Genomic DNA, 15,183 nt, shown 5'->3' on the forward strand with positions numbered 1-15,183 from the left:
TTTTTAAAATTTCTTTACACTTGTAAGAAATAAAAGAAATGGTACCTCAGGAAATCATCCTTCTTTTGTAGTAGTAAGACTCATTACACAGTAGAGTAAGCTACAAAACTTTAAGTTCTCTGCGCAGAAGTACCTCCTATATCCCATGCAGTACAGTACAACTCTCATGCTACAGTGTCCCAATGTACATTATGAATAGTAGAATAACACAATGGCAGGGATTTAAAAGGTAAACTAAATCCACACTGGCAGAAAGAAACTACCTAACAGGGAACACCACCAGCAGTGTTGCAGTAAGTCTTAAGACTAAGATATACTTAAGACTAAGTATGTCTTAGTTTTATGGAATTGGTATTCTCCATGTCCATGGAAATACTGCAGCACATTAGTGAGAGGAACCTGCAAAGAGCCTCCTATAGCTTCTTATTTATGAATTATTCTACAGATCCAGACTTCCATTACATGAAGTATAGGCTTTCTGACATATGAAAAAAAAAAAAAACAACCTGCAACAAAAAACCTTGCATCATCACATTTGCCAGATATTATATCCAAAAATTTCTGCAGAAGAATTTCAATATTTCAGCAATAAAGCTGAAAAGAGTAAAGAAGATTCAAACATGAAAGTAGCAAAATTTGTAAGATTAAATAATTAGCAAAAATTTGCAATGTGAGGAAATTAAACAAGATGATATACTGAACTATCAATGATTTTTCAATATAACAGTATTTCAAATCTGGGATCAAAGTGTTCTGAACATGCTCCTTCTGAAAGACAGCAGAATTCTCCCCACAGGTATAGCAACCATTTCTCCAGATTTGGCTATGTGACTGAGACTATGAGAAGACAGTATCAATATGGATCTTTTAATATTGCATTTGAATTCACACATGGATTAAGGGTTCATTTTCTTAACCCTTTTTGCAGGAAAAAAAAAAGTAGTTTGGATTACAAAGCAGTAATACTGTTTACTATGAAGTGTTCTTTCCCTCCTTGGCACAGAAATAATGCAATATATCACAGCCTTCCATTAGCACATTCAAAGTGATGATTAGGATTCACAAAATCACTTAGGCAAGTGTTTATGTTCATATTAGTTCAGCAAACCACTAAACATAATTTTTAGTTCTGTATACCTAAAATCCCACTTAAATAATTAAGCATTTTATACTAAATGTTCAGAATTCAACATGTGCATTTGTCCAGTCATATTAGTGAAAATGCAAAAAATACTTAAAAAATTACCCAAGTATTTAACTGCTTCATTAGATTGTAAAAGTTTAAACACATACTTAAATGTCACATTGCATCAGTGTTAAGATGAGCATGTACTTAAATTCTGCACTGAATCAGCAAATGCCTTAGGATATTTTCCTATGCAGAAAAAAACCTCCTATTTACCACCATAAACAGCAAAATGCTATGAGACTTTGAAATTTCAAAATATGGGGCCAGCATAAAACTTAAATTCATTCACAGAAGTAAATACTAAATACAATACAGTAAATAAAATTCATTCACAGAAGTAAATACTAAATACAATACAGTAAATATTACATACACTGTTTTTTAGTAATAAATATGCTCTAAATTAACACAGATAATAAAACAACATAAAAAATAAAAGATTATGTGATCCTATAGTCAGTTAGAGGCACCTAAGACTCTAGTATTTGAGACTGAAAATTCTGGTAGTCAAAGTTTCTGTTGATGCTAATGAATGTTCTTCCTCAAGAAAATAAAAAATACTGCTTCTATATAAGATATTTCTTAATTTTTTTTTCCAGTCTTGCAAAAAAAAAAAAAAAATCTAATGGAAGTGTAGGTTGATGACTTGAGACTATAGTGATGGGGAAGCAGACTCATAACAAGCTCAAATTTATGATTATGAGAATTAAGAAGTCATATTTTTCCCTACTGGCAGAATTAGAGGCTCTTAGTGACTGGTTAAGGTTGAAAAATATTAAATCATGAGCCCCCAAATATCTATTTGATAGTGCATTTGGATAGTAACATATTAGGTGTCATAGAAGTACACTTGTCTTTGTCATAGACCTTTACTACTTTATGATAATAATTCTTCAGAGAACACATTCTCATTGTAGTATTACTTACTAGTATTAATGAAATTTCCCCTCTATGTGGCAACTGCTATTCTTTCATTAATCCAGCATATCATACTGACTTGCTTCTTAAAAAGTTTATAGAACATTTCCAGGCACATTCAACTATCTTTACTAACTTAACTTAAAACACTTGCAAAAAATATTTTTGTTGTAGATCATCCAAGTGAGAATATCACCATATTGCAATGAAATCAATTACCACATGTTGTAAAGGCTGAATGAAAGACTGAGGTGTTCTACTTTTGTAAGTTCTGTTTTAGCATTAAAATGTTTTACCTATTGATTTTAGAAAAGAAGTCACTCAAGAGTAATGTAAGTTCCTGAATTTCCATGTACAAGCTAACCAAATGGACAAAAACAACAGATGGAACAGGAATCTGGATCTCCCAGTTCTCTTCCAGGTTACTGTCTTAATTGCTGTCCTAGAGCATTTTTTCCCTCCAATATGTTGTTGTGTATGCGTTTGCACATATATTCAGAATTTCAGCTGAAGGGAAGCTGGAAGATTCTTATTTAAACTCTGTATCACTAAGTAGACAGATAAGATGCTTTCCATATCCTAAATATCTCACACAAATGAAATAATTTGAATAAGATCCTCTGTAGCTTTAAGCTTCCTAAGGAATTTGAGTCTGCTAACAATGACCCTTTAGGGTATGTAGATAAAAGAGCACCAATAACAAAGATCCCAAGTAGGCTTACCCTAAAGCAAGTATTCAGGTGATCAGTGTAGACAAGGGAGAAGAAATTCTGGAACTACAAAGAAGGTAAGTCTCTAAGAGACTGCTGGCTTCCCAAAGGACAGCAACCCTTGCAGTCCACCTAGCCACAACACTAGGCAACCATCTAAGTGTGAACAGAGAGAATATGTATGTTCTTTACATATGCAACATACATGTAACTTGGTAAAAAAAAAAAAAAAAGTTCAACATTTTAATGGAATCTGGCCCAAGAGGAAGAAAATAGAGATGAAAATCAAGAGTGCTACCTAATCGTTCATACAGAACATTTCAAGCTGAACAGAAAGATATATGATTGCTAATATAATCTTTAGAATGGCCTTCTGTATATACTAATAAGTACTAGATAATTTGGTTTATTCTTACACCTTGAATACTACTTAAACACCAGTGAGAACTGCTTTCATTTTAGCATGGTAAACACTGTTTTAACATAGGGAAGGTTGCACTGTGCCACACTTTATCTAATATAATTTTCCTAAAAAACCAGCTCAGTAATACTTCTTTTTATACCAACTTGTACTGAAAGACAATGTAGATGTTTGCAAGTTCAGTTTATGATGCTCCAACAGTCTACCTATAGAACTGCAAAGGGCTTAGCAGCATATGCTCTGCAATAACCTATGCAGTTAACAAAAATTCAAGTGATAGTTAAAAAGCATTGGTAACATTTCATCTCCTATTAACATCAGACAAATTTATGATTTATTTAAAAGGTAAAAAAAAGAAAGAAAACAGGAAGAAAATGTTTACGGTTAAAGATCTTCAGTACTGATTCATGTTGACCTAATTTTGGCTCCATAAAGTCTAAACTATAAGCTAATTCAGTGGCAGAACAGTAAATTCACAATTATGCTTGCTTCTGGAAAACCTACTTTAGGAGTCACATGCTAACATCTATTCATAATTTCTTTCAGCATTATTACCCACAAAATGGAAAACAATAAAAAGACCTAAAGAGAGTCAATGGCAAATAGATGAGTTGTTTGGTTTAAAAATTGTTACCTTTTTTTGAGATAAGCCATTATCTGAATCTAATAATTGGGGTTTTTTTAATATTTTCAAGTAGTTTACATAAAAATGTAAAAAATCAGGGTCCAGCAATGATGGTTCTCCAGTGATTATGACTATGCCTTTGGTTTAGCCTACAGCTATTTGCTCCAATCAAGGAGGAGCCTCTGAAAAACTCATCTATCTTTAAGAATGAGAATTATTAATTATGAGATATCAAATAGTAATGAGATGTTTTTTAAAATAATTCCATTACAGATTTTTGTATGGTTTCATTTCTCTTGAATACCCACTTGGAAGAGAATGCACAGAAAGGAGAGATATTGTGCTCTCTCACACATTCCTACCCCTAAGTATATAAGATGTCTTCTTCCCTCTTCCACATGCTCTTTTCAACAAAGCATTTACTGGAAGCCAAGGTTTCTAATGTTTAATCAACATGGAACATTTAATGAGGCATTTCTTCCATTATCAAAACACCCATTTTGTCTCACTTTGATACATTCATTTGAGAAGCACTAAAAACAAACCATATAGCTTCCCTACATATTTGATATTCTTTATAAACTTCCCAATAAAAGATAAACATCCTTGACAGTCACTCCCTTTTCAGTGACTAGTATCAACAATATAATATTGCTTGCTACTTAGCAACTAAGCTACTTATCCCTAAGTTTAAAAGAACTCTTTCTTCACACCTTAGCACTATGTAAAGTTTCTGGTCATGCTATTATGGAGTTTTCTAACAGTGCACATGGAAGTCCTCCTCAAGGTAATAATGTCCTCAAGTTGTTCTCCAGTTTTGGTTTTATGTTGAGAGTTTGCCTCATTGTCTGTTTGTCAGTCATCTTCCCTGGCTGCTGCTCAGGTTTCAGTCAGCACATGATTATTTCAGCATTGTCCATGTTTATCTAGTTTTGTGTGTACCTGAATTGAGTATATTTATTGTGAATAGAATATAGGCCCATCCATTTCATAATTAATAATGTGTATTTATGCTTTACTTTGAGTGCATCACTGAAGAAAATGGCTCAATCCAGGCACAATCTGAGAGTAGACTTCAGAACAACTGTTTGCCAAGATAGGGTTTATTTTTTAGGGTGTCATTATACACTTTCTTCCTCTTTTTCTTTGAGTAATGCATAGAGTCATGAGTATATGGTGATTCAGTCTGAAGATTATTTTGTTTACTTGGGTGTTGTTTTGAGGCTTTTTTGGTGGGGGTAATTTCAAGCATTGAACTGAAGAATTATTACTGATTTTGTGAAAATACTTCCCTATGGACTTGAAATGGCTGTTCTTGCAGCCTTATTCTGAGTGGCTTCTGAAAGAGATGTTTCAAAGAAGACTGCAGCATTTCTATCATCCTGCATCACATTAGGGAAGTGCTGATTTTTTGTTTTGTTTTGGGTTTTGTTTTTTGTTTGTTTGTTTGTTTTTTTAAGGGCTTGAGATACAGATACAAAAAAATAGCTAGGATAAAATAAACCAGCAGTGTTACAAACACAGGCTTATCTGAAGCACCTGTCCACATACACATGTTGAGCCACCATTAATGGTATGCCAGCTGCATGCTTAAAGAAAGCAGCAAAAGTTAAACTGTTTTATCCATAGGGAAAGGTTAACCATGACAAATAGTATGTCCAATAAAATACTCTGTCTACACACGCATTCCCCGATTATAACAACAGCAAGTTGGCTAAATGAAGTGACAAGACTGAAATTCCAGTACTGGAGCTACTGAAGAAATGCATTGCAAGCCCAAGAATAGTGCCAAGTCTGTGACAACAAAACAATACTGACATTACTGAACTCTGTCTTTGATGATCACTGTGATAATATCAACCTAAGTGCATGAATGTATGACTGTTAAAGCTGGTTGGGTAGATTATGGGGAAAATAACTTTTATTTTCTCTAAAGATCATCAGTAATTGAACTTGTCACTGTCAGACCATTGGCCTGATGTTTCCTATCTCTGTCATGACTCTTCATTTGTCCTCTAATACTACCAGCTATGTTTGTCCAGCTCCCCAAATCTGTGACTTTACCATTTTCAGATGACACTATTATATTCTTGAAGAGGTTTTTTTGGTTTGGTTTTCCTTGGGGTGGTGGTATCTTTGTTTTTTAAAGCAAATATAATTTGACTACTTTAATGCACGTTTTTCTTGGATATTTAGCTTGTATCAGTGACTCCAGTATTATTAGGAAGCAGATGGAACTTCTCTTCTGGTATCTTGCCATCCTGACAGAATGATGGATGTGAGCAATTGAAAAATCTTTATCTTATTCTACATTGCTCTTAGATGTTTTCTAGTCCTGCTTTGAAATTGACACATGGCTTGGCATCTGCTTTTTATGGTCCTTCCGTGCTTTGTGTTGCCATCAGGTTGAACATTACCTACATTCATTCACAGTTGGTTACACATACATCTCTGTTTCTCACCTTTTTCTCTGTACTTAGACATAGTACATACGTATCAGAGCTTTGAGATTGCCATAGAAAAAAAAAGCTTGTTTGGCTTGAACATACTAATCAAACCTTTCACACAGACGTGCTACTGTCTCCAGCACTCCATTCAACTTAGTGTATAATTTTCTTTCCAAGAGGTAAATTACTTTCTGATTGGTACCTATGATAAAACAACTAGATTTGTAGATGAGGAGAGAGCAAGGGCATGCTCAACGTCAGCAAATTTTTGAACACTGACTACCCCAGCATTCTTGTATCTAGCTTGGGATATTATGATCTTGATTGCTGGAGAGATTTAAAAAAAAAAAGACTGACTAGATAAGATGCTTAATAGGTAAGAGATAGCTCTAGAGAGGTCTAATAGCAGACTGCCACTACCTATGAGGAGGTATCAAGAGGATAAAGCAAGACTCTTCACAGCAGCACATATGAGAGGAGGATGGGAGACAGATAATTTATGTTGAAATGAGAGATTCAGACAGGACATAGGAAAAAAAACTCAAAAAATCATTTTCATCATAAGGACAGTCAAGCATCACATGCATTGGGTTTCCCAAAGAGGCTGTGCCATCCTTATAGGCTTTTAAAATCTAAATGCATTTAGATCACAGCAATGTGACCTAGTCTCACAGCTGACCCTGTTTAGAATGAATGCCTTCCTGCAATCCCTTCCAATCTGAATTATGGTCCTAAAACATCAAGAGCCCCATGTCAAGCACAATTTTATTCAGTTTTACTTTCCCATCCTTTCTAAACATACATTTAGATTGTTTGTTATTAAACACAATTTCTGCCATACCATTACAAAGTTCACACAGCAAGTTGCATTCATGTTGGATTAGAGACTGTGTTTATTATTTGGCAAGAATCTATGAGGCAATGTGCAATATGTTGTAGGTCACTATTAGTTTTCATAGTGCCTTGGAAAAAAGTAAAAATTGAAACAGAGTATAATTCAATCAAGTGTAGATTTCTGCATGTAGGCAGGAAAAATCACCCAGAAAAAACCCAAATTAGGTACGAAGCAATGACTCTTCAAAATAGTATCAGAAATTAACAACAAATCACAAATCAAATATTAATAAAGAAATACTGCTAATATTAAGAAGCACAAACCAGAGATGCAGTTCCTCAGACACAAAGAGATGCTTAAAACCCTTTTCCTTCTAATTCATTCAAACTGTGAATTTGAAGTGAACTTCACTTCCCTACAAGGCAGAACCAAGAAGATACATGCAGGGCTTTCTTTTTTGTATTATTGTTTTATTATTTAAAACTGCCCTGAAGAAATAAAGAATGCAACAGTTCCTTTAAACAGTTCTGACTATGTGAATACTAATGGAAAACATTAAGAGTTCTTATTAAGTAATTTTTTTTCCCTTTATATTTTTATAGGACCTTCAAAATGACAATATAAATTTAGTATTATAGCTGGCTCATAAACCATTAAGAACAACAGAAATATCTTCTTTATAAATGGAAAGGTAGAAGGTCCTGAAAAATAATTCAGGTCTGAATGTGAGGAAATAAATCTATGCAAATTGCTGTCAGTCATCTATGTATTCATTTCACTAGCCAAACAACATTATAAATGATCTCTAGCCAGCAGTTCTTCATCTGAAGGCATGTGATGCAAATATTTATTCAAAACAGAAAATCACTTAAGGATAAGCATAAGTCTTACCACGCCAATAGAAAAGTAGTTATTGATGATGTTGTAAGGCACTGGGTCTCCTTTCTCATCTTTATCATTGGGTATTACTTCGAATTTCCACCTGTCCAGCAAAATCTCTGAGCTATTCTCAATGTCTTTTAAGATCTTCATCAAATTCTCACCTTCATACCCTAGCAAAACATAAAACCAGTTATTTAATCAAGCATAATAAAGTTTGTTTACATTTTTTTCTCTTTCTAGATGGTTGAACAGGACTATGAGCAACCTGATCAAATTGAAGATGTCCCTGCCCATTGCAGGGAGGGTTGGACTAATTAATTAACCTCTAAAGATCCCTTCCAACCCAAAATATTCTATGATTCTATGACTGCAAAAACAAAAGCAATGCATGTAAGACCTTAAAAGCAGGATTGTGCTTGAAATATTGACAATTTTCCAGCACCTGTCATTAAAAGAAGCAAAGCTAATTAATACAAAGCTAATTAAGCATGTAAATTTAGAATAATTCTATAGATTTCAGTGGACATCAAATATATGATGAAGAAAATAATTAGATCTTCAAAATTTGCAAATTTCCAAATGATCCATAAGACTAAGGCTGTACTTTGCAGAATGTTCTTGATGAGAAATTAATCTTAATACTCAAATTCCTTTGATTTCAAAATTTATGGAAAAGAGACATATTGCTGTTATGCCTGACAAGACACTTAAAAGTTAAAAGCTATCTACTAATTTTCATTGATTGTTTCAATCTGGTTTAGCATAACAAATCCAAAATTTCAAATCCATATTTGATAGCTTTATCAGCAAAAGTAACATTTTTTATTATCTCAACAACTTGTTCATGAGCCTCATCCTGCTTTGTAGAGAGAATTTACTCTTAGTTGCAAATAAGCACTCACATGTAATTCCCTAAACTGAGTAGAAAACTTGTTTATACATTCATGAGTATATACAACACATATATGGGTGCATGAAGAAAAACTGTGGGGATTTTACTAAATGATATTGTCAAGTCTGAATATTATTCAGAACTAACAGCTTTGTAATAGATGGATAAGATCTGGGGATTCAGTCCTTCTTCAAAGCAGAAAAAACAAGATTTCCTATTCAAGCAGAATCTACTGCTGATGTTATTGACAGCTTTAGCAGGGCAAGCCACTCAAAGCCTCTTTGCTCAAAACTCATTGCTGATGTATTTGTTTATGGTTGCCTAGCACACTTTTGCTAGTTACTACTAACCACCAAGTGACAGCAGCATGCACAGTTCCATTTCTCTGCATCCTTGAGATCACTCACCAGCAATTTGGATTCTGTAATCCCTGTCTCCTCTCCCATCTATGGAAGTTCCAGAAAATCTGTATTATGGTATTGTTTATCACAAAGCAACTTGGCAAAGAATGATGAAACCCAGATTATTTCCCTATTGTGTTTTCTACTTTAGTCCAAATGGAATCACTTAAGTTACAGAACCAAAATAAAAGTGAAGGTAGGGACAGGTCCCAGCTAATCTAATTAAGTGTTTTCACGGTTGATCCTGCTTAGCAGATTGGACAAGTGACTTCCCATGACCTTTCAGCTATTCTATGGCTCTATGAACAATGCAGAAAGTTAAGCAAGGCTGATTTGAATAGGTTTTGTCTCATTTGTTTTCCTTCCCCCCCCCCTTAAGAGTACAAGAATGTAAACAATCAACAGTTGTGACAGAGAAAATTAAGGAGGTTTTCAAATGATTTGACAGAACATTATGGTTAACAAAGTGAAAAACTACTGAGAATTTGCTAAAGACTATCTGGCAACAAGGCAGACATTTGGAAAGGAAACTGATGAGACAGAAGAAGTAAGATATCTGCAAAGGCTGAGAAGTTCCAAATAAAACAACCAAGTTCCAAACACAAAACATCTCAACTGAAACAACCAAGACCTGAAATAATCCTGGCTATGAGCCCATAAAGTGAGGTGCTTTCAACACAGGCTGAATCTTGCCTAAGATTTTCTTCCTTGTGTCTCCTTCAAGTTATCCTGTAATACAGATTTTTTGGAAGAGCTGAAGAATAAGTCCCCATGCATCCAGGAAAGAATGCAAAGGGTATTAAAGATTAGATTTTCTAAATACTATGCTTTCAGCATTCTTTGCCTTCTCATTTTATGATAAATAGTACCACAGCACATTGTCTGGAATCCTCTGCAGGAAACAGAAAGGGAGTGGATCAAAGGAACTAGTCCGAGGCTAAGACATGCCTTGCATTTAATATTTTTAAAGATTAAAAAATATTAAACTACTCCTAACCCATTATTAGGTGTTTTCAGTAACCCTTTCAGAACAGTTCCAATTAAAACCTATTTAAGACTGCTCCTTTTACAAGGTATTGTTCAAAGCAATTAACTGCAATACAGATAGTAAAAAGCCAAACAGCGATACACTATTCTTGTTACACCTTGGAATGTCTTTGGTGTCAGCAGAAGCTACAAACAAGATATGAAGTGTGATTGCAACCTTTAATATCTTACATATGTATACAACAATTACAAAACAGATCACTCCAAAAATACAGAAGGTGATAACGACTCTTTACGAAAACAAATCCAAATGTAGATGCTGATGTAATTTTTTTTTTAATTTTAATTCAATAATAAATTGCATTTTGATTTGTGTTTACCTCCTCCCCATCTCAGACACCTTGCTAAATCATTGCCAGTCCCAAGAGGCAGAATAGCAACAGGAGGATGCTTAATCAAGTTCGCTTTCTCTGTGAATAAAGGAGAAAAACACAACTAAGGAACAAAAAAGATCTAATTGCATGGTATTAGATAACTGTGTTACGTTTTGTTCCAGTGAAAGACTTGCTTTGTATATGAAATTATGCTGCCTGCTCCTGAAGTCAGTCGATTTTGTAGTCCCTTCTCCACTGGATAGTCAATCCTTAATCCTAATTTACTCATTTATTACCATGAGGATTTTGTAATCCTAATTGACTCTGTTGTTATCATTAGGACTTTGTAAATCATAGATATGACAAACATTCATAAACAATGATACTCATGATCTTTCCAAGAATGAATATGGCTTTCTTGCTCTAGTTCTCAGCTCTGCCATTCCCAGCTGTGAATACAGAAAAGTAATAGTCAAGGGCAAGAATAAGGAGGTGAACCTTCTACTTTTTCACTTGGATGACCAAATTTGTTTTAAACTGTGTATTCACCTAGATTTGTGTCTACAACTGAGCACCACTACCAACAAGTCATTGGAACTAACACAAGACCTTTGCTCATTCAGGAATTAAACCTCCAAAGGGAGTACTGACCTGTCAGATCAAGTCTTTAAGTAGCAATTTTGTATTTGTCAAACAATATTTTGAAATTAATGAATTTATAGAATCTTTTCCATTTTTACTGGTATTGTTCTAGCATTGTAAGCCCAAGATCTTTCAAAAATCTAATGAGAAAACCCTTGTCAAGAAACACAGCCTTTCTGAAAGCTGGAACATATATTTCAAACATGTAATTTGTCAAATTTCCCATTTAACATGAATAGCATGTCTAGTTTAAAAGTTACACTTAATAAGTTATTTTGTTTATAGAATTATGCATATTATCAGCAATAATCAGCAGGAGTTTATCTATACAATGGATGTAGCAGTGAAATCAATATTTATCAATATTTTAGGAAGATTTAACCTTCACATAATCAGTTAAATGAAAATCTTTCAGAGAATGTAATATTGAATAGAGTAGTTTAAAAAAGTTTTAAACTTTCAAACTGTTGATAATTATTTTGTCCTTTTTTTAAATTTTTTCTTTATATTCTTTTTTATTAATTTTCTTTTTTTTTGCTGTGCTCACAGCTAAGGCTCTTTTTATATCAGAAGATCAGGGAAGACCAAATAAGAAAGTTTAGAAAAAGGTGTACCCTTACACTTTATGTGTGCAAGTGCTTTTGCCCCCTAAAAGAAAGCATTAAAAATATTTTTTCTGCACCTATGAAAAAAGTTGGTTCCTGGATTGCCGTAATTTCTTAGTTCTATACCACAAAAAATGCACAACTCAGTATGTTACTGAAAGAGAAAATAACTGCATGACATTTTAAGAGCTCATGAAAAAGGTGATGACACAATTAACAGCTGAAAAACTTTGTTTCTTCCAAGTTAGGCAATGCACTTGATGTTTATATACATTAATTTATGACTCTGAAAGCTATTTGAGAGTTACTTGCAGTACCTGGCATTTGCAAGACTTTTTTCCAACCAAGATTAGAACTATTCATTTGCTATCATTCCTCCATGACATCAAGTTTACTTTTCAGTGAACTTTTAAAGGTTTTCTGGTTCCCTTCCAAATTTTAAGCACTTTAGTTAAAACTTAAGTCTTTTGACCTCTCTTGATCCACTTCCTAATTTCCACTGTAACTCATGCCCACTATTTTTCTCTGTAGCCTAACACCAAATAAATGATCATGTGACATGGGAGACACTCTCCTTAATAATCTTTGAGAAGATTAAGTATTTCAAGTCTGTCATAACTTGACTTGTGGGCCTTCCTTATGATTTTTACAGAGGACTTTGCAGTCAGCTGACTGAAAGAACTCCAAAACTGAATTACCTCTTAACACATGATCTTCATTTTAGGATAATATAGTATAAACAAAAATTTGGTAACTAAAGAAAGCAAGTGAGCTAAATTAATTTTTTTTTAAACTAGCAGGTTAGATTTGACTCAGTTGGGGAATAGACTTTAAAGTGAAATTAGAATAGATTAATTCAGATTTCTTGCTTTCAGGAAATCCAGAACTTGTCTAGAGATTTTAAATAACTTTTGCATTTTGAGTACCCTTAAAAATAATTCTGTCCCAAAAGAACACAATTCAAAAATTTAAATAAACAAGGTGTTGCTTGAAATAGATGTATCCATGCATTGGTATACAAGGAAGACCATCTAAATGAAAACCATGCGGCAAGCAAAACTGTGTAAAGGCTATAGATTACCTATGCAATCCAAAATCCAGCCTACTGTTCCATCTCCACCACATGCTAGAACTCTGAACTCAGCAACATCTCGGAAAAAATTTAACCTAAAAAGAGTAAATGAAGATATCTAATTATGATCAATATAATTGTGCACTATGTAAACATGTTATGGCTTAAGACATTTTATTTAACAGAAAATGCCAAATGATCACTTAAAATAAAAATCACTTCTGCTCATGTATTCATTCTTTGACAGATAAAATCCAAAACTATTATTAATTATTATCGGTATTATCTGAAAAATTTCAAACAAAATTAATAATTCAAGGATTAATATGGTACAGAAACACTAGAAAAAGTTTGGACCTGATGGTTGGTCCAATCTTTGTCTGACTTCAAATCTTGTTTGAAACTATTGTCAGAAAACATTGTATGTTCACTTAGTTGCAAATAGGTAGTCTCACAAGGTAGAAAAGTCTAAGTTGTCTAAATGTCTTAGCCATAACATTTATTTGTGAAGTTCTTTCTATAAAGCTATATGAAAACTCCATACTTCTGGTAGAACACTGGTACATATTAAGCTAAACATTGAGTGATTGGTAAAAACAACTTTGCCTCATGGTTTAACACAAAATGAGAAAGCATCAGATTGAAGGCCCTCATTACATCATCCTAAAAACCATATTTTAAAAGTAAAATAGATTTGGCAATATTTGCCTGGCTACTTCTGTTTCCATATCCATCAAGCGAGTACCATCACCTCCTCATCCACTTCCTTCTATAACATTGTTGCATAATGCTGGAAAGTGAGGATATATTAAAACAATGCTAGAGTTCAATATTTTCATTTGAAAGCATCAATTCAGGATAGCTTTTGACACATGCTGAAATCAGTCCTAATACATAAACTGTCACTAGACAAAAAAGTTCCAGTAAATTTGTAGTATTACTATGTACCTATATGTATGTTCATTCACATATATTGTATTCATTAGTGTTACAGATATCTTAATGGATATTCTATATTCTAGTCACCAGAACTGATAGACAGTTTGCAATCTCCTAATAAATTCACAACTAATATATTTTAAACAAATTCCTTAATTCAAATAAATATAGACAATAGCTTACAGGTGTTTAATTCCAACTGTTTCCCATATGAAAACATAATGCTGCAGGGAGAATGCAGTTTCTGTCCTTATGAAGTTTTACAATTCTTTTTTACTCTTGAGAAAATCATGAACACATGAAAAATTTGAAAAACACAATGACCAAAAAAGTTATGTAATATGTAGAATAATAGACAGGACAACTTCTTATTAGTTTTTGACCAGAATTTCAATTTTAGCCGAGTTGCATAGAATTAAGCCCATCACATGTCCACCCCCTGTAATTTTCTTTGCTCAGAAGAGCTCTTAAGCAATTTCAAGTGCAAATATAATGCCTAAAGGATGTTTACTTGCCCTGCATTAAAGGCTGCCCTGCCCTTCTCACCCCTTTTATGGTCTACTTCACACATGTGTAGAAGTGCTGTAGGATCTCCTGCAACCCAAAATGTTGTGTGCCAAATCTGACTGGGTCCATGTGGGAAACACATTTAAAAAGATCCTCTGCTGGAAGTCCCCTCCCAGCACTGCAAGGGCAGGCACCGAGATGTGCCCTGGCCAGAGGTGTGCATCCCTTCTCATGGCCTGGCAGAGGGACAAACACCTCCTGCCAGCAGTACCCCCACAGCAAGCCAATGTGTTGGGTTGGCAGAGAATCACTAGGTGTAATTACATTGCTTCCTATATTGAGAGTATTTCAGCTTAATTTGAAGTCAAATTATAGCGCAGAGGTGACAGCAGGGTACTGACTTCTAAGTATTTAAGCATTTCTACCTCATAGAAAAGAAATTCTGAAAGAATCAACCAACCAAAGCAACACCAAAAGCACAGGGTTGATTTCATCATTACTCTAGACCGGGACAATATAGACTTAAACCTCTGTCTCTCTTTATAAACAAGCTTCTTCGCCCTATGGATATCAAAGATCCTTTTTGTTTTGACTGTATAGCTAATCTTCATCAAAAAACTATAACTTCAAAAAAAGTGGGGGATTGAAAAATCTGGTGAAAGTGTATTGTCAAAAACATTTTCAATAAGTTGCATTTGTATTTCCCTGGGGGCTTTTTATATTCACAGGCAGTGAAT

The 15,183-nt window shown here is 34.0% G+C and overlaps 1 protein-coding gene across 8 annotated transcripts in view; it reads right to left on the reverse strand.

The window, feature by feature from the left end:
• The window catches only part of DGKB (diacylglycerol kinase beta), a 385,149-nt gene that overhangs the window by 188,831 nt on the left and 181,135 nt on the right, over positions 1–15,183 (reverse strand). For all 8 annotated transcript variants that reach the window (XM_085573112.1, XM_021538316.4, XM_021538321.4 and 5 more), the window contains 3 exons: positions 13,010–13,095; positions 10,688–10,777; positions 8,037–8,197 (listed from right to left, as the gene is read on the reverse strand). In XM_085573112.1, coding sequence (XP_085429238.1) covers positions 8,037–8,197; positions 10,688–10,777; positions 13,010–13,095 — 337 coding nt within the window. The remainder of the gene's footprint in view (positions 1–8,036; positions 8,198–10,687; positions 10,778–13,009; positions 13,096–15,183) is intronic.

Source organism: Lonchura striata, chromosome 2 (genome assembly GCF_050655825.1).
Source record: "Lonchura striata isolate lonStrDom1 chromosome 2, ASM5065582v1, whole genome shotgun sequence".
Classification (NCBI taxonomy): Eukaryota; Metazoa; Chordata; class Aves; order Passeriformes; family Estrildidae; genus Lonchura; species Lonchura striata.